At 38.5% G+C, this 20,537-nt stretch overlaps 1 protein-coding gene across 1 annotated transcript; it reads left to right on the top strand.

Annotated features, from left to right (window-relative positions):
- The first annotated feature begins 955 nt into the window (after positions 1–955).
- LOC139191277 (uncharacterized) lies at positions 956–6,643 on the top strand. Its single transcript, XM_070811856.1, has 6 exons — positions 956–1,191; positions 1,306–1,548; positions 1,662–1,958; positions 3,391–4,077; positions 6,101–6,213; positions 6,354–6,643. The coding sequence occupies exons 1-6, from the start codon at positions 956–958 to the stop codon at positions 6,641–6,643; spliced, it is 1,866 nt and encodes a 621-aa protein (XP_070667957.1).
- The last annotated feature ends 13,894 nt before the right edge of the window (positions 6,644–20,537 follow it).

The following is a 20,537-nucleotide window of genomic DNA, read 5'->3' as shown; positions in this document are numbered from 1 at the left end:
TGGCATGCGCCTTCTTTTTCCAGACCTAAATCGTAAAAGCTGGAAGTCATGCCCCTTATTAAGGTCAACATTTCTACCAACCAATTCAAATCGCCATAAGCCCTAATTTATTTTATAAGAAATAAATTGAGTTGTTTAATTTGTTAAACTCGATAAATTGGAATCTCTTCTAAACGCCAAATGATACTAGTTATATGCCCATATGTTATACGTTGGTAATTAAATTTGTCTATTGTTATAAACATATTTATGTTTTTTTTTTAACAAACGATAGTATATGCATTAAGGGGTGGGGGAGTAGGCTAAGCCTCACATTGAGCTAGCCATAATAATGTAGTTTAAGTTCGTCTTTAACAATAATCGAACCTAAGATTTTACTTATAAGTGAAGAAGAATACCATTAGACGGTAGTACTAAGTTGTATTAATGTCACTTTTTAAAGAAAAAACGAATTTTTTTTCTTTCTAAAAACGAAATAAAATTGGGCCTGGAACTTAGAAGAAGGGAAAGAGGTTGAAGTTGATAGATATTATATGTGTGAGGTGGTTAAGTTTGTTTGAGTAGAGATTATGACAAGTGTCAAGATCTTGTGAGTCTTATTATAGCTCAGTAGCTAAGCAATGTAATTAGATATATACAACATATAACTGTAAAGGAAAGAACTCTTAATTCATTCAATATAAAAGAAATACTTTGTCTCTCTACAACTATTCTTTCTTTCTGTGCAAGAATATTGTGCTTCTTTCTGTTTACATAGTATCATTCACCTGAAAAGCTTCGTGCTTGACAGTTTCTGATCTTGGTTCTTCTGCTTCTGCTCAACTGCTTCCATTGATGGTTGTTCCTCTTCTTCTTGGAATTCCTCGACTGGGTGTCTTCTCTTCTTTGCACACCAAGTGTTTGTTCTAAGTTCTCAGAGAAATTTTCATCTGGGTTTTTCTCTTGATTTGCTACAATGGTGACTTCTGCTGAGTTGCAAATTCTTCAATCTCCTATAACGTCTCTTATATCAATAGTTTCATCTTCTGTGACTGTTAAGCTTGACTATTCCAATTATCTCACTTGGAATTTTCAGATCGAGTTGCTTCTTGAAGGCTATGGTCTTATAGGTTTTGTGAATGGGTCGCATTCGTGTCCGACTCACTTTGTGGTATCCAATTCTGCGGATTCCTCTATTTCTTCAAGCGATGTGTCTCCAACAATTTGAAGTGATGAATTCAAGGTTTGGAAAATGCATGATTGGGCATTGATGCAATTACTTACCACTACCCTCTCTCCTTTGGCTGTTTCCTGTGCAATTGGTAGTACTAGTGCTTGTGATTTGTGGGTTCGCCTCAAGGAACAGTTTTCGATTGTTACTCAGGCCACGATTTTTCAAATGAAGTCGGAATTGCAAAACATCAAGAAAGGTACCGATTCGATCTCTATGTATTTGCAAAGGATTAAAGAAGCTCATGATCATCTTGCTGCTGCTATGGTTCACTTTAATGATGATGATATTGTCATTTTAACCTTGAATGGTATATCCTCTGAGTATAATACCCTACGGTCAATCATTAGGGGTCGATTTCCATGAAAGATCTTCGATCTCAATTACTTGCTGAGGAAGCAATGGTTGAAAATGTTCCTATTACTCCCTTATTGTTTGCAATGGTTGCCAGAAATAATAATAATGACTCGAAGTCTTATGGTGAATCTTCCAAGACTGACACTTCTCCAAATGGTACTTTATATGGAGGCTCTTCTGGTTTCAAGCCAACCTACAACAAGAACAAAAACAAGGGCAAATTTCAGTACAATTCTCATAATCGGTTTGGGAACTCTAAGCCTAACTATAGGAATTATACTGTGAATCAAGCACCTGTAATTCTTGGTACATCTTTACCAAGGCAACAGAGTCTTTCTGGTACATCTTGTCAGATATGTGGGAAATTTAGACACTTGGCTCCTATCTGCAGGTTTCGAAATTCTGATAGTGCAGTTTTTTAGGGGTGTCAAATTTAGGGAAAAAGAATCATAGTGCTAAATATTGCCATTTTAGGAACTCAAATATGTCATCTTCATCTCCTACAACTATGCATGTCACAAATACTCTGTTCAGTGAACCAAGTGCTCCTTCTCAACAGTTTTGGCTCACTGATTCAGGAGCTTCTTCACACATGACTGCTGATATGAGTAATATGTCACTTACTTCCCCATATCCCACTAATGAAATAATTCAGACTACGAGTGGTGCAGGTTTATCAATATCTCATATTGGTTCCTCTACACTACATACTCCATTAAAATCCTTGCAGCTTAATTCCGTTTTATATGTTCCTAGATTGTCTTATAATCTATTATCTGTGCATCAACTATGTCTGGATAATAATTGCTAGTTGATATATGATGCTTTTTGCTTTTGGATCCAGGACAAGGCCACATGGAGGATCCTCTTTCAAGGACATTGTAGTAATAGATTGTACCACATCCCACTTCCGGCTAGGCGTAAAGCTATACCTACACAGTATCAGGTTGCATATCTTGGACACCAAGTATCTTTTAGCCTTTGGCATAATCGATTAGGTCATCCCTCCAATTCCATGGTCTCTGTCATGTTAAAGAAATGTCATCAGTCTATATTACCTTATTCAGTGTCTGTGATGTGTCATACATGTCTGGAAGGCAAGTTTTGTAAATTGCCATTTGTTTCTTCTGTGTCTAAGTCAATTCATCCATTTCAAGTAGTTCATAGTGGTGTATGGGGGTGATGTATGGGGTCCCTCTCCTTGTACTTTTATAGATGGTTTTAGGTATTATGTGACATTCATTGATGAATGCACAAGACATTGTTGGCTGTTTCATATTATTAATAAAAGTGATGTCTTCTCCACATTTGTTGGCTTTTACAACTATATTTCAAATCATTTTGCCACTTTAATGAAAACCTTACAGAGTGATGGTGGGGGTGAGTATCTTAGTAAACCTTTTCAAAAAAAATTTGTTAGATAAAGGAGTAAAACATCAATTGTCATACCCTTATACTCCTGAGCAAAACGGTTTAGCAGAGAGAAAACATAGGCATATTATTGAAACAACTATCACCTTGTTAGAAACAGTTGTCTTACCTCCAATTTTTTGGTCATTTGCATGCCAAATTGCTGTGTACCTTATTAATAGAATGCCATCATCTACCCTTCACCAAAAATCTCCATTTGAACTATTATTTAAAGCTGTTCCAAATATTAATCATCTCAGGATTTTTGGGTGTTCAGTTTTTCCATTGTTAAAACCCTACAACAGCACCAAGTTACAACCCAAAACTACAAAATGTCTTTTCTTAGGCTATGCTTCAAAATACAAGGGGTTCATTTGTTATGACATTCTTCATGAAAAATATTACATTTCCAGGCATGTAGTGTTTGATGAGTCTGAATTTCCATATTCCATTTTATCTTTAAAACATCATGTCTCCACCAATCCTACTTCTAAACCTGTCTTCATCTCCTCATCTCCTTCTATATCCATTAATAGGAAGAATCATTTGGTTACAATCCCATTACCTAGGACCATTACTCTGTCTAATACTGTGTCATCCAGCGCTGATCATCACAGTGGTTCCCACAGTGCTTCCTTACAATCCATTACTGCATCAACAGATCAACAATCCCCTGTGGCTCCTAAGATACCATCTGGGACATATTCAGAGCCAAATAATGAGTCTACTTTTGAGAATAATTGTGAGACTAGTATTGAGATTCAGCATGAGTTTCAACCTGATAATCTGCAGGTTATTCTTCCCATTCCTCGTATGAATACTCACTCTATGCAAACAAGAGCTAAGAGTGGTATTTCAAAGAAGAAAGTTTATCTTTCAATTGTTCAAGATACTTTACCAGTAGATTTGTCTCAGACTGAATCGGCTACATATAAGTCAGCTCTCAAGTCTTCTTTGTGGTTGTTTGCTATGGAAGAAGAGTTGCATGCTCTTAAAGTTCAAAACACTTGGTCTTTGGTTCCCTTGCCTACAAACAAGAACTTGGTAGGTTGCAAGTGGGTGTTTAAACTCAAGAAACATGCTGATGGGTCTATTTCCAAGTATAAGGCAAGACTTGTTGCCAAAGGGTTCAATCAATAAGAAGGCATTGACTATGGGGAAACCTTTAGCCCTGTTGTCAAACCTACTATAGTGAGGTTGGTCCTAGCTTTGGCAACAAATTTTGGTTGGTCTCTGCATCAACTTGATGTGAAGAATGCCTTTCTTCATGGCATTCTTCAAGAGGAAGTTTATATGTCACAGCCACCTTGCTTTAGTGATCCTAATAACCCCACACATGTTTGTCGATTACATAAGTCCTTGTATGGCTTAAAGCAAACTTAATATAATTAGAATTAAATAAATTAGTTAAATGAAAATATTGTAATTAGTTAAATGAAATATTGTTTTAATTACAAAATTTTAAAAAATATTTAAAGTCTTTGCTCGATGAATATGTTTGTCACGCGAAATTTTGTATAATTATTTTATTTCTAGATACTCGAGGAAAAGGTATCGTCAAAGCAAGCTGCATTCGTCAAGTTAGTTCGGTCAATAATCCTTGCCCAAACGAAAAGCTTATATTTTTTTTGGGCAAATACTTGAGCTACAATTTTCGCTATGAAGTTTGCCCAAAAGAATTGTCGGGCAAAATTATAGGCGACAAAATGGTATTTGGCCCGACAAATTTTTTCCATCAATAAATGATTTTTTTTTTTTTTTTTTTAATAACAACTTGTATGTTTTTTCTTAGTTCTTCCAAGGTTTAAGAAGAGAGTTCAGGCTAAGACAAATCATAAGAATTTAGCTTGGGTATTGTGTTTAATTGAGATTTATCTTAAGTTTGAGAAGAAGATAGGTAGACGATCGAGACAGAAGAAAATATAAGAGTAAAGAATTGTGCTACAAAGAAGAGAATTACTTAAGATAAGCCTGAAGTGTAGTAGGCCGGCCAAAAAAAATACTGAAAGTCATCTACAAAGTATCTCTTTTATTGAACTTGTTATAAGAAATTAACAAAGGGAATTACTTTGAAAAAAAGTCGTTGGGGGTAATGGGCACTGAATGCCCCACTTGTTGGAGTTTTGAGATTTTTAGTGTCCCACATCGGGGAACATTTACTTCCCAATGGTCTTTATATAGGTCTAGTCCTTTTTTCTGTTAATTAGGATTTGGACCATTTGGAAATGAATTGAAGGCTTGGGCTTTATGGTTATGTGGATTAGGCTTGTATAATATAGCCTAATACAATTAATATTAATTAATCAATTGGGGCACTTGGGGCCTAATACGTTCAACATGTATTTGAAAGGGTGTGAAACAACCTATATATTCACAATCTTAGTTTGAAAGGGTGTGAAACAACCTATATATTTACAACCTATATATTCACAATCTTAGTTTGAAAGGGTGTGAAACAACCTATATATTCACAATCTTAGTTTCCAGTATTTTCATCTTTTCTTCCTCCTTCTCTTCCGTACAAAATTTCCAGAGAGTAAACACACAAAATAATTCGCCAAAATTCTATAATCCAGTGCGGGTTATAGAATTAGATAATTGTATCTTGATCGAGCAAACGTCGTAAAACGTCGTAAAAACACAAGCACAAGAGTAGATAATTGTATCCTGATCGAGCAAACGTCGTAGAAACACAAGCACAAGAGTGGGACAGAAATATTGTTCGAAAGATATAGCTTAAGCGCTAGCCTCTATTTGTGATTCAATCAAGTTAGTATCATTTAATTCTTGTATTATTTTTGTTATTTCATTCTGCATAGCAAGTATTTTTCGTTAATAAAGAATTTAGTTTTCAAGTTCTGTTATTTTTATTTATTTCTGAATTGTTCTCCAACAATCTTCGAACAGTATGAAACAATCAGGAACTAAACCTCATTTTGAAAAGCCTGAGGAAGTTAAGGGCAGAGACTTCAAAAGGTGGTAGCAGAAAATGCTGTTTTATTTGACAACTCTGAATTTGGCTAATGTTATGCGCAAGACTGTGCCTAGTGCAAAAGGAGATAATATTCCTGCATAAACTTTGACGGCTATAAATCTCTAGAATTATAATGATTTCCTATGCAGAAATTATATTCTCAATGCATTAGATGATTCGTTCTATGATGTCTATGTGGTGTGCAAAACAGCCAATGAACTTTGGGAATCACTTAAGAAAAAATATAAAAAAGAGGATGCTGGTTCAAAAAAATTTGTCATGGGCAAATTTTTGGACTACAAAATGGTGGATTCCAAGTCCGTTGTCTCTCAAACTGAAGATCTCCAGAAAATCATCCATAACATTCATGTTGAAGGGATGGTGATAAATGAGTCTTTTCAGGTGGCGTCTTTATAGAGAAATTGCCACCTTCTTGGAAGGAGTTCAAGAATTATCTCAAGCACAAACGTAAGGAAATGACCCTCGAGGATCTCATTGTAAGGCTGAGAATTGAGGAAGATAACAAAAAGAATGAGAAAGGCATGGTTTCGAGTATGGAAGCCAAGGCGAATGTTGTTGAAGGAAGTTCATCGAAGCAAAGGCCGAAATTCCAGAAAACTAAGAAGAAGGAAAAGAACTTTGTCCCTGGTGTGAAAGGGAAAGACTTCAAGAAAATCAAGGGAAGTTGCTAGGTTTGTGGAAAGCAAGGGCATAGGGCTCAAAAATGTCGCCATCGAAGGGATCAAGGTCCTCGAAATCAAGGCAACAGCAACCGCACAAACCTGATTGAAAATGATTGGATGTTCTGGATGCAATGATTTCTAAGATCAACCTTGTATCTGACCACGCTGATTAGTAGATATATACCGGTGTGACTAGCCATGTATGTGGTGACAGAAATATGTTCTCTTCGTACTAGAAAGTCGAGGGAAATGAGCATCTGTTTATGGGAAATGTGTATGCATCTGTTGTGGCTGAAATAGGGAAATGTCTTCTGAAATTCACTTCTAGAAAGGAATTAACCTTCCTTGATGTGTTGCATGTCCCCGATATAAGGAAGAATCTTGTTTATGGTCCTATCCTTAGTAATAAGGGATTCAAACTAGTTTTTTAGTCCAATAAGTTTGTATTCACTAAAGGGGGAATGTTTGTAAGAAAGGGTTACCTTGCTGGTGGATTATTCAAACTGAATGTACTTGCTAATGCTATGAATGAAAAATTGGTTCATCTAATTTATGGCACTCTAGGCTAGGACATGTAAATTTTCATTCTTTTTTAGAATGCACAATTTAGGTTTGCTGCCCAAGCTTGATTATTTAGATAATGTTAAATGTGAGACTTGTACAAAATTGAAATTTGCAAGTCAAAACTTTAAATTAGTGCATGAAAAATCCAATGATTTATTAGATTTAATTCATAGTGACTTGTATGATTTTAGATCATATCCAACTCGTGGTGGAAAGAACTATTATGTAACATTTATAGATGATTTCAGTAAGTATTTTTATGTTTGTTGATGCACAAAATCAGCGAGGACTTTGGTACAACAGAAATTGTTAAGTTTGTGACATTCGCTAGATTACTCCAGTCATTAGTGTGGATAAGTATGTAAATGGATAGAGACAGGGAAGCAAATACAAGATTTACGTGGTTCACCCAGATTGGCTACATCCACGGAGTAGATGAGTTCTCATTAATTGTGAAGGGTTTACACAAGTACATAGGTTCAAGCACTTCTTTAATGAGTACAAGTGAATGATTTAGTACAAATGACATTAGGAAATATTGTGAGAGAATGATCTCTATTTATAGAAGAGAGTTTCTAGTTTCATTATGATATTGACACGTGTCGTGTTGTGATTGGCTTCTGATGTTGACACATGTCGCGCTATGATTGGCTTCTGATATCGACATGTGTCGCACTGTGATTAGCCTCCTGGTTCGAGGGAAACTCTTCTGGGTCCTTGACGGTATAACGTTGACCGGTGCTCAGTAGTTTCGGGATTGGTCAAGTATGGTACAAACAGTGCTCCCCTAAGTTCCCGAGTGAGGGAAGCTCCTCGATTGGGGACTTGCAAGATCCAAGCCATTGAGTAATCACGAAACTTCTAAGTACTGAAGTGTGGTATCATTTTCACTTGCCTTATCTGTCTCATATGTAGATGTGGTATCTTCTCTGGAAGTACTTTTCCTCCATCCAGGGGTGATATCTTTAACCGATGAAGATACACAAGGTAATGTATCAATTTCACTTGAAGCTTACTTGTAATTTATGGCTTGGTCAAGTGCGATACAAACCCTATAGTAGGAGTCTCCCAAGTCGCCGAGCTAGGAGATTTGTCAAAGGAGGTAACAGACAAGGTAAGCAATTAGACTTCCAAGCAAGCAACCTGAATTGGAGGTTCGACTTCGGCTTCCAGTTAATTGTTCTCATTCTCCTTATGTCGTAAACAACAACAAGGATAAGGAGAAGCAAATGGAGAAGAGATGATATGAGATACTTTTGCTTTTGAAGAAGTAACTTTCCACAGGCTTATTCTTGAACTGGGCTGGAGGGTTTTCTAGTTTCCTCCAAGGTATAAGGCCAACTCAAGAATTTGATGGTCAAAACAAGTCCATCAAATCTAGAGTACGTTCGACCCTGATGATATAGGATACTTTTGCTGTTGACAAAGTAGTGGATGTATCAGCACGTGTTCTGTTACACTTGTCTCCATATGCTTTCTTGTATCCTTCTCACTTGCCCTATCTGTTCCTCAGGAAAATGTGGTTTCTTCTCTGAAAGCATAAGATGTTGAAGATGAGTACTCGAGAGCAATGCCATGTAAGTAATCAGGCAAGAGGTTCCAGGCAGTCAGTTCTTGACAGGAAGCTTGATTCCAAGTGCTGACTGATTGCTCTCTTTCTCCTTGTCTTGTAGGTAAGAACAAGGCGAAAGAAAAGATAGGGAAAAAACATGATATGGGATACCTTTGCTTTTAACCCTGATGATATGAGATATTCTTGCTCTAGTGTGGCTTGTTTGCAGAGGTATTATCGGGAGGAAAAGAAGCTGAGTATTTCGAGAGACTTTGCTGAGAATGCCCTCTCGGACGTGAAGAAAAGTTGAGCATTTTTTTTTATTTGCAGGTCTGCCTGGCTGTGGAGGATGGAGGTCGACATATATAAGAGTCTGCCTGGCTGTGAGAGTTGTAAGCTTTACGTGTTTTAACTTTGTTAAAGCACTTTGAAAAAGTGGTTTGTGCTATCTGGAAAGCTGATGTTGCGTGTGAAGATTGCAGACAAGTTTTATCCAAAGAAATCTGGCTCTCGAAGTTCAGATAGCGGTGCCTCTTCGATTTTCGAACAAGCAATCCTATTGGGGATCTGGCTCTAGTGATTCAGAGAACGGTGCCTCTTCGATTTTTTAGAAAGCAATCTTGTTGGGAGTCTGACTCTTGAGATTCGGAGAGCATTGTCTCTTTGATTTTTGAGAAAGTAATCCTATTGGGAGTTTGGCTCTCGAGATTCGGAGGGCGGTGCCTCTTCGATTTTTGAGCACGTAATCATGTTGGGAGTCTGGCTCTCGAGATTCGGAGAGCGGTGCCTCTTCGATTTTTAAGAAAGCAATCATGTTGGGAGTCTGACTCTTGAGATTCGGAGAGCAGTGTCTCTTCAATTTTTGAGAAAGTAATCCTGTTGGGAGACTGGCTCTCGAGATTCGGAGAGCTGTGCCTCTTCGATTTTTTAGCAAACAATCTTGTTGGGAGTGTTTTCTTGAATATGAGTAAAGGTTGGGTATTTTTGCCAATTTGCCTTGCCACGGATCACGGAGGTTGACACACATTGAGACTTTCTAGTTATCAAGCAGTGGTGTTGTTCCTTTACCCTTGTGGGTAATAGTAGCGTAGTTGGACCTTCAAAATTTATGTGTCTAAACTTTGTCAGATATCTTTGGCAAAGTTATCTGTGGTACCCGAGGAGCTGATGTTGCGTGTGGAAAGTGGTGCCTTTTCGGAATTCGGAGAGTGGTGTCTCTTGAATTTTTGAACCAACGGCCCTGTTGCCCTTTCTTTTATAAGGGCACCAATTGTGTACAAGAAGTACATTCAAAGAGTTATTGCTTGTAGGAATTTTCCCCTTACTTCAGAGATTTATTGCACCTCATTTCTCCTTCATCATTTCTGAGAATGTCTGGCCCATCCGACCGTCGTTTTGACTTGAACTTTAGTGAAGAGGCAGCCATGCCTTCTCAAGGCAGCCATGCCTTCTCAAGACAACATATGGCGTCCATCCTTCTTATCCCCTACTGGTCCTCTTACCGTTGGGGACTCTGTAATTAAGAATGATATGACCGCTGCGGTGATGGCCAGGAACATTCTCACTCCCAAAGATAACAGACTACTTTCCAAACGGTCTGATGAGTTGGCTGTTAAGGATTCTTTGGCTCTCAGTGTTCAGTGTGCAGGTTCCGGGTATAATATGGCCCAACGCCTATTTGCTCGAACCCGCCAAGTTGAATCATTGATGGCTAAAGTGATAAGTCTCAAACAGGAGATCAGAGGGCTTAAGCATGAGAATAAATAGTTGCACAGGCTCGCACATGACTATGCTACAAACATGAAGAGGAAGCTCGACCAGCTGCAGGAATCTGATGGTCAGATTTTACTTGATCATCAGAGGTTTGTGGGTTTGTTCCAAAGACATTTATTGCCTTTGTCTTCTGGGGCTGTACCGCGTAATGAAGCTCCAAATGATCAACCTTTGGTGCCTCCTCATTCTGGGGTTCTGCCTAGTACTGAGGCTCCGAATAATCACCCTCTGGTGCCTCCTCTTTCTGGGGCTCTGCCGACTGCTGAGACTTCTCCTGAGCAACTTTTGTGAAGGCTCCCTCTTGTTTGTTTATTTTGATTCATGTATATGTACATAATTGTAATTTATTGGAGATATCAATAAACAAGCTTTGCTTCATTTCAACGTATTCTATTAAATACACCAAGGCCTTCTTCACTAAGTTCTCTGAATTTTTCTTTTTGTTGAAGCTTGTATGTTGAAACTTTGTAAGTAAAGCATGTAGGTTGAGGTAGTGCTCCCTTAATTTCCCGAGTGAGGAAAACTTCTTGTTTGGAGACTTGAAAAATCTAAGTCACTGAGTGGTCGTGAGACTTCCGAGTATCAAGATACAGTAGCACATGGTAGAAGTCCCCCAAGTCTCCGGTCGAGGGAGTTAACGAATGAGGCATTTCCTTTCTAAGTGGTAGTCATAAACTCTTTCTTCATACATATTTGTTATGATTGTTGGGCCCAAAGAAGAGTAGGCCTAGGCAATTTTTTTTTTCTTTTCGAATTTTCGAATTTTCGAATTTTCGAAAAAAAAAAATATATATATATATATATTAAAGTTTTGTAGGTGAAGCTTTGGTGTTGAAGCTTTGTAGGTGAAGCTTTGAGGTTGAAACTTTGTTGGGTACCATGAATTGATATTGCTTCACACTATCTTGATCAAGATAGTGTGAAGCTTTTGTAGGTGAAACTTTTGTGTTGAAACTTTGTAGGTGAAGCTTTTGTGGTGGGTGAAGCTTTGTTAGTGAAGCTTTTATGGGTGAAGTTTTTGTGGGGGAAGCTTTTGTGGTGGGGGAAGCTTTTGTGGGTGAAACTTTTGTTGGTGAAGCTTTTATGGGTGAAGCTTTCGTGGTGGGTGAAGCTTTTGTAGGTGAAGCTTTGGAGTTGAAGCTTTGTAGGTGAAACTTTGGAGTTGAAGCTTTTGTTGGGTACCATGAATTGATTTTGCTTCACATTATCTTGATCAAGATAGTGTGAAGCTTTTGAGAATTTGTAGTTGTCCTCCATTGATGAAGCTTTTGTTGGTGAAGCTTTGGAGTTCAAGCTTTTGTTGATGAAGCTTTTATGGGTGAAGCTTTTGTTGGGTACCATGAATTGATTTTGCTTCACTCTATCTTGATCAAGATAGTGTGAAGCTTTTGAGAATTTGTAGTTGTCCTCCATTGATGAAGCGTTTTGAATATCTTTTTTTTTTTTTTTGGGGATACTAGAAATTTGAAAATGTGGGATAGACAACATATACAAATTTTGCTTCCACACTATTAAGCAAGAAATTGTGATGCAAGCCAAACCTTGTAGTAGTCAAAGGTTTGGATGAACCATATAAATTGAATTTGCTTTGAACAGTCTTGAATTTGCTTCGAAGGTTTAAGAAATGCAGTTGCCCTCCATTGATGAAGCTTTTATTGGCATCGTAAATTGGTTTTGCTTCACACTATCTTGATCAAGAGTGTGTGAAGCTTTTGAGAATTATGGTTGAACTCCTTTGATGAAGCTTTTGTTGGCACCATAAATTGGTTTTGCTTCACACTGTCTTGATCAAAAGTGTGTGAAGCTTTTGAGAATTATGGTTGCCCTCCATTGATGAAGCTCTTATTGGCACCATAAATTGGTTTTGCTTCATACTGTCTTGATCAAGAATGTGTGAAGCTTTTGAGAATTGTGGTTGAACTTCTTTGATGAAGCTCTTGTTGGCACCATAAATTGGTTTTGCTTCACACTGTATTGATCAAGAGTGTGTGAAGCTTTTGAGAATTATGGTTGCCTTCCATTGATGAAGCTCTTGTTGGTACCATAAATTGGTTTTGCTTCACACTATCTTGATCAAGAGTGTGTGAAGCTTTTGAGAATTATGGTTGAACTCCTTTGATGAAGCTCTTGTTGGCACCATAAATTGGTTTTGCTTCACACTGTCTTGATCAAGAGTATGTGAAGCTTTTGAGAATTATGGTTGCCCTCCATTGATGAAGCTCTTGTTGGCACAATAAATTGGTTTTGCTTCACACTGTCTTGATCAAGAGTGTGAAGCTTTCTATGAGTTGTATTGTTTGCATTGTTACAGAGGGGAAATGTTTGAAGCAGATGCAAGAGGGCTGAATAGTTTGATCTCCGTATGCCATGCACTGAAGTTGTTGGCTTACAATAAGACTTTGTTGGTGACTATAACTCTTGTTGGGCATAAGTGCTCCCCTAGTTGAGTTGTCAAGCTTGAGGGTTTTTGATTATTTGTGAATGCTAGGAGTTCACATGTACAAGTTGTACCACTCGTCTTCTGGTAGGTGGAATGAATGGTGAGTTGCTTTCATCACTTGGTTGGTAGTACGAATGTGAGTTCTTTCATCACATTTCATCACCTGGTTGGTGGCACGAGGATGAGTTCCTTCTTCATCTGGTTGGTGGCATGAATGGCAAGTTGCCAAATGATATTAGAGTACGGGTTGTACATTTCATCATCTGGTTGGTGGCATGAAGGAAAGTACGGGTTGTACATTTCATCACCTGGTTGGTGGCATGAAGATGAGTTCCTTCTTCACCTGGTTGGTGGCATGAAGGAGAGTACGGGTTGTACATTTCATCACCTGGTTGGTGGCACGAAGATGAGTTCCTTCTTCACCTTGTTGGTGGCATGAATGGCAAGTTGCCAAATGATATTAAAGTACGGGTTGTACATTTCATCACCTGGTTGGTGGCATGAAGGAGAGTACGGGTTGTACATTTCATCACCTGGTTGGTGGCATGAAGATGAGTTCTTTTTTCACCTGATTGGTGGCATGAGTGGCAAGTTGCCAAATGATATTAGAGTACGAGTTGTACATTTCATCATATGGTTGGTGGCATGAAGATGAGTTCCTTCTTCACATTTCATCACCTGGTTGGTGAGAATAAGGGCAAGGTGTCGAGGCACATTGTAGCAAGCGTCGAAGACACAAAGTATGTTAAACCCTTTCGAAGCACATTTGGCTTATGTATGGATGTGTTGGAATGTATGATGTTTATGTATGAATGTGTTGAAATGTATGATGTTTATGTATGAATGTGTTAGAATTTATGATGTTTATGTTAATTGATATGAGTGATGCTTATGAATTTTTGCTATGCAAAAGGGATCCATGTTTTTTATATGTGAACCATGTTGGTTGTAACACTTAGTATCACATACTTTGTGTCAAAGTACGCATGTTGAATCTCTGAGTTGGAGTATAAGGGTAGGTCAGCGTAGACTAAGTGTTCCAGTGCTAGGAACGCAAAAGACTCAGAAGAAGTTATCTGAATTCCCTCTTCTTTAAATATTTGCCGAATGGCTTGTGTGACAAAAGATCTCAAGCGGTTGAGAGTTAAAACATTTATAATGCGTATGCCTTCATATAATAGCATTTCCTTCAGTACCTAGTCCTTCATTTTGAAAGAATGAGGCTTGGCCCCATAGTCATAATAGTCGTTGGTATGTTCACTCCTGATTGTCTTGATACGAACTTTTATCCCTCTTGTTGTAATGGGCTTGCTGAGAGTAAAAATCATTCCTCTTACCAAGAGACAGATACGTTTGGTGACTGAGCGAGTAGCTAAATAAGGCAGGAAATGATGCAATAGGTGTTTGAATTGCCAAGATCTCTTCACTTGGTAGAACTTGACTTCCACTTCCCACTTGTTGATTAGGGTTAACCATATGGAGGTTCCCTTGGTATGTCCTTGCTTCTGCGAATGCGTGGTTGTAAGCATGTGTCATCACCTCAGAGTAAGTCTACCAAGTGTTGGCATTGATCATGTACTTGAAGAAACAATCATGTAGGCCTGCCGTGAAGGCTTTGAGGGCAGTCTTGTCATCTGCCTCAGTGCAACGAGAATACTCATGGCTGAAGCGACCGGCATACTCTTGTAGTGACTCGTCCGACTTCTGGTGAATAGTGTACAAGTCATCTGTAGAATGCAAGCGATCGGTCTGGAAGATATGTTGAGAGACAAACAGTTTTCTCAATTCCTCAAATGAGTTTACTGTCTCAGGTGGAAGACGGCAATACCAGTTTAGAGCGACGCCAGAGAGGGTGGAGGGGAAGAGAAGACATCGTTCTTTGTCGATATGCATCCGATATGCCATGGTGGACTCAAAGAGGTTAAGGTGTTCTATTGGGTCCTCCATTCCAGTATAGAGTTGTAAACTAAGCTTTTGTTTTGTCTTCGTTTGAAGGGGGTGTCGATAATCCTTCTTGTGAGAGGGCCAGGCCTAGGTTGGTTCCAGTCAGGTATCTTGGCCTGACGTTCGGCCTTTAACTTGTTTACTTGCTCAAGAAGCTGTAGGACATGGGGGTTCTGAGTGGAGTCATGTACCACTGGAATTTTCTTTTGTAAGTCTCCATCGCCTCTTAGAAGTAGGAAAGTTTAAGCAAGGGCGTGTGGTTTTTTCTTGGACTCGCCGTACTGACTTCTAGGGCGATTCTGTCGGAATACCTCAGAGTCCCCCGTACCTTCATGTTCCTCTGGGACCTGTCGTTTCTTCCCTAGATTGGCAGTTGGCCTGGGTCGTGGGAGGGGATCGAGTTTTTCAGAAACCCTTGGGTCATTGATCTTCGAGCATATGTGGAGGGGATTCTCTGGACATTGCTTTAGGAAGTCTCGGCAGTTATGATAAATGGCTTTCGATCCTTCCAACCCTTCTGCAAGGAGAGGTCTTCGTCCACTTCTTCTACTTCGGGTCGAAGTATCTGGGTTAAGAGAAGTCTCATATTGATCAATGTTTTGATGATTAGCTCATTCCTCATCAAGGATACCCATGTCGAATGGAGGTGACCCTCCGTGTTGGGGGCACCCAGATGATGGTTGATGTCCACAGGGGTAACGAGCTCGCGTGTTTGAGTATGCCTAGTTTCGTGGAGTGTCTCAAAGAGCTTCTCATACTGCTCCTAGATGACCTCATTCTTCATTGCTATCTTGTTTTTCTGAGCTTTTAGCTCATCGACTTTAGCTTGAAGAGCAACCTTCTTTCCTTTCTTCTTTCGTTGCTTCGCACTAGGTACAAGATGGGTGTCATTTGGTGTGTTGTGGCTTACTTCGCTTCCCATGTTGGAAAGGGGTGCCTGGTCAAAAAAGAGTGTACACATGGTGGAAACCAGCTTGGCAAAGCTGAAGAGATTGGGAATAAGTGTCGTTCCCACAGACGGCGCCAAATGTTGATGCACAAAATCAGCGAGGACTTTGGTACAACATAAATTGTTAAGTTTGTGTCCTTCGCTAGATTGCTCCGGTCATTAGTGTGGATAAGTATGTAAATGGATAGAGACAGGGAAGCAAACACAAGATGTATGTGGTTCACCTAGATTGGCTACGTCCACGAAGTAGAGGAGTTCTCATTAATTGTGAGGGTTTACACAAGTACATAGGTTCAAGCACTTCTTTAGTGAGTACAAGTGAATGATTTAGTACAAATGACATTAGGAAATATTGTGAGAGAATGATCTCTATTTATAGAAGAGAGTTTCTAGTTTCATTCTAACATTGACACGTGTCGTGTTGTGATTGGCTTCTGATGTTGACATGTGTCGTGCTATGATTGGCTTCTGATATCGACACGTGTCGCGCTATGATTGGCCTCCTGGTTGGAGGGAAACTCTTCTGGGTATTTGACGGTATAAGGTTGACTGGTGCTCAGTAGTTTCGGGATTGGTCAAGTATGGTACAAACAATGTTTATTTACTTCATAGCAAAGATGAGACATTGGATATGTTTAAGACATATAAGGTAGAAGTTGAGAATCAACTTAACAAGAAAATTAAAGTATTAAGGTCCGATAGGGAAGGAGAATATGAGTATCATGCCTTTGTTGAATTTTGTGCCACACATGGCATAATTCATAAAACAACAGCCCCCTATACACCGCAACAAAACGGTGTTACCGAATGGAAAAATAGGACTTTTAAAGACATGATCAATTCCATGTTGAATAGCTCGGGCTTCCACACAATTTGTGGGGTGAAGCCTTGCTTACTGCAAACAAAATTTTGAAACGAATTCCACCTAAAATAAGAAATGAGTCACCATATGAATTATGGAAAGGAAGAACCCAAACGTTTAAATTGCTTAAAGTGTGGGTTTGCCTGGTAAAAGTACAAGTCTCATTGCCAAAGAAAACTAAATTAGGGCCTAAAACTATAGATTATGTTTTTATTGGTTTTGCATCTAATAGTTCAGCTTATAGATTCTTAGTTTTTCATTCTGAAGTAAGCGATATACATGTCAATACTATTATAAAATATATAAATGCAATATTTTTTTAGGACATATTTCCATACAAAATGGGCGAGTCTAATCTCTTGAAAAAAGAGATTACATGATGATGTATTTGAAGTTAATGACGAACCTAGAAAACATGATGATGGTTCATCCCCATCTAGAGTTCAAGAAGAAGAACTTGAACCTAGAAGGAGTAAAAGGACAAAAATTTGAAAGGACTTTGGGCCTGATTTTGTGACATTATTAACTGAGACAGAACCTCAATCATTCAAGGAGGCCATGTCCACTCCTGAAGCTCCATTTTGGAAGGATGCAATTAACAATGAAGTAGATTCCATTATGCAAAATCATAGTGGGAATTAGTCAATTTGCCCCCTGGCAATAAGCCAATTGGGTCCAAATAGATCTTTAAGAATAAATTAAAACTGGATGGTACAATTGACAAATATAAGGCTCGCTTGGTAGCTAAAGGACCGTCAAAAACATGGTTTGGATTTCTTTGATACATGCTTACATGTAACGAGAATTACTTCAATAAGACTATTGATTGCTATAGCTGCACTCTATAACATGGAAATACATCAAATGGATGTAAAGACGACATTCTTAAATGGAGACTTAGATGAGGAAATATATACGGAACAACCCTAGGGCTTTGTGGTTAAAGGTCAAGAACACAAAGTTTGTAAACTTGTGAAATTGCTATATGGGCTTAAACAAGCTCCAAAGCAATGGCATGAGAAATTTGACCATATTATGATCACATATGGGTTTACGATAAATGAGTGTGATAAGTGTGTCTACACAAAAACTCAAAATAATGCTTATATTATGTTGTGTTTATATGTAAATGATATGCTTATAATGGGAACTAATAAAGAGATAATAAATTGTACCTATAAGATATTGAAATCAAGTTTCGATATGATAACTGATGTGATTCTTGGTATAAAAATCAAAAGAAACCAAGAAGGTTATACTCTTACACAATCCCTTTATATAGAAGCTACACTTAGAAAGTATGGTCATTTGGAAAGTAAAGATGCAATTACTCTGTTTGATGCCAATAGCAAACTAAAGAAAAGTAGTAGTGATGCTATATCTCAACGTGAATATTCACAAGTTATTGGAAGCCTTATGTACATTATGAACTGTACAAAGCCTGATATAGCATACTCAATGAGTAGACTTAGTAGATATACATGCAATCGTAGGCATGATCATTGGGAAACGTTAATTCGAGTATTGAGATACTTAAAGCATACACTAAATTATTGATTGCATTATACAAAGTATCCTCCTGTGCTTAAAGGATTTACTGATACGAATTGGATATCCGATAATATTGATATGAAATCCATAAGTGATATGTATTTACTTTGGGAAGAGCAGCAATATCTTGAAAATCTTCCAAACAAATGTGCATAGCCCGATCAATGATGGAAACAAAATTTATAGCTCTCGATAAGGCTGGAGAATAAGCTGAGTGACTAAGATATTTTTTTGAAGATGTTCCCATATGGCCTAACCTGTAACGGCAATATGTATACACTATGATAGTTTAGCTGCACATATCGAGCTAAAAATACTGTATACAATGGGACGTCTAGACAAATTAGACGAAGGCATAAAACAATAAACCAATGGCTTTCTAGTGGTGTAATTTCTATTGACTATGTTAAGTCAAAAGATAATATTACGGATCCGCTTACTAAAGGTTTGTCTAGAGAGCAAGTTAAGCATACATCGAGGGGAATGTGTTTAAAACCAATAGAATAAAATGAAATTGCCAAACGGAAACCTAACCTAGTTTATTGGAGATCCCATGGTCTAGGTTCAATAGGCAAACTGGTTTGGCTAGATTTAAAGAAGAAACACTGTCACATCCCGGCCCGAGTCCACCACATCCAGGGCTCGTTCCACCACCGTAGCACGATATTGTCCGCTTTGGACCCCGACCACGCCCTCACGGTTTTGTTTATAGGAACTCACGAGAAACTTCCCAGTGGGTCACCCATCATGGAAGTGACCTAGCCACCTTCTCGCTTAACTTTGGAGTTCCGACGGAACCTGAAGCCAATGAGCTCCCAAAAGGTCGCGTGCTAGTTAGAGATGGGAATATACATATAAGACTTATAGAATTCATTTCCCTGGACGATGTAAGATGTTACAATCCACCCCCCTTAAGGGCCCGACGTCCTCGTCGGCACACTTCTGGCCAGGGATTGGCTCTGATACCATTTGTCACATCCTGGCCCGGGTCCACCATATCCCGGGCCCGTTCCACCACCGTAGCACGATATTGTCCACTTTGGGCCCCGACCACGCCCTCACGGTTTTGTTTATGGGAACTCACGAGCAACTTCCCAATGGGTCACCCATCATGGAAATGCTTTGGTCACCTTCTCGCTTAACTTCGAAGTTCCGACGGAACCCGAAGCCAATGAGCTCCCAAAAGGCCTCGTGCTAGTTAAAGATGGGAATATACATATAAGGCTTATAGAATCCATTCCCCTGGACGATGTAGGATGTTACAAACAAACTTACATACCCATTCCTATAATGGAAGAAGTGTGGTGACTGCTAATAAGTGTAGGATACATTAGTTTAATGATATTGATACTTGTGAATCAAGTGGAATAGTAGCAGCCTATTCCTAATCAATATCACCTATATGAGAGTAAATGTGGGGTCACATTTATGAGAATTACATGGCTACATTCTCTAAAGCTCTCATGAATCCAGGATTTGTTCAGGACAAAAAAGAACACAAACGTATGAATTTGTGATGTGTTGGTGTGGCATATGTTTTGCTTATTGTCTTGGTTTACTGTGGAGATGAACCATTCAAGATTTTATATTCACTGCGTCATCTAGTAAATATGATCAGTATATACTAAGGTAGGTTCAAGTCCAAAGACACATCTCCTGATGTATGTCACATCTATTGTTTACTCTCGTATCTTAGTTTCTTTAGGACCACATAGTCATCTCAAAATGTGGGGTATTGTTGGAGTTTTGAGACTTTTAGTGTCCCACATCGGGGAACATTTAGTTCCCAATGCCTTTATATAGGTCTAGTCCTTTATTCTATTAATTAGGATTTGGACCATTTGGAAATGGATTGAAGGCTTGGACCTTATGATTGTGTGGATTAGGCTTGTATAATATAGCCTAATACAATTAATATTAATTAATCAATTGGGGCACTTGGGGCCTTGGAAGTTAAAATTAATCAAAGTTCATTAATTTTAATTTCAGATTAAGTTTTTAATTAACATATTAATTAAAAACTGTTTTGATTAAGAGACACAGCTCTTAGAAAGAGTTGTGCATTTTCAAATACGTTCAACAAGTATTTGAAAGAGTGTGAAACAACCTATATATTCACAGTCTTAGTTTCTAGTATTTTCATCTTTTCTCCCTCCTCTTCCGTACAAAATTTCTAGAGAGTAAACACACAAAACAATTCGCCAGAATTCTATAATCCAATGCATGTTGTAGAATTAGATAGTTGTATCATGATCGAGCAGACATCGT

Source organism: Malus domestica, chromosome 14 (assembly GCF_042453785.1).
Source record: "Malus domestica chromosome 14, GDT2T_hap1".
NCBI lineage: Eukaryota > Viridiplantae > Streptophyta > Magnoliopsida > Rosales > Rosaceae > Malus > Malus domestica.
The sequence above is the reverse complement of the archived record's forward strand: the minus strand, read 5'-3'. Positions and strand labels throughout refer to the sequence as shown.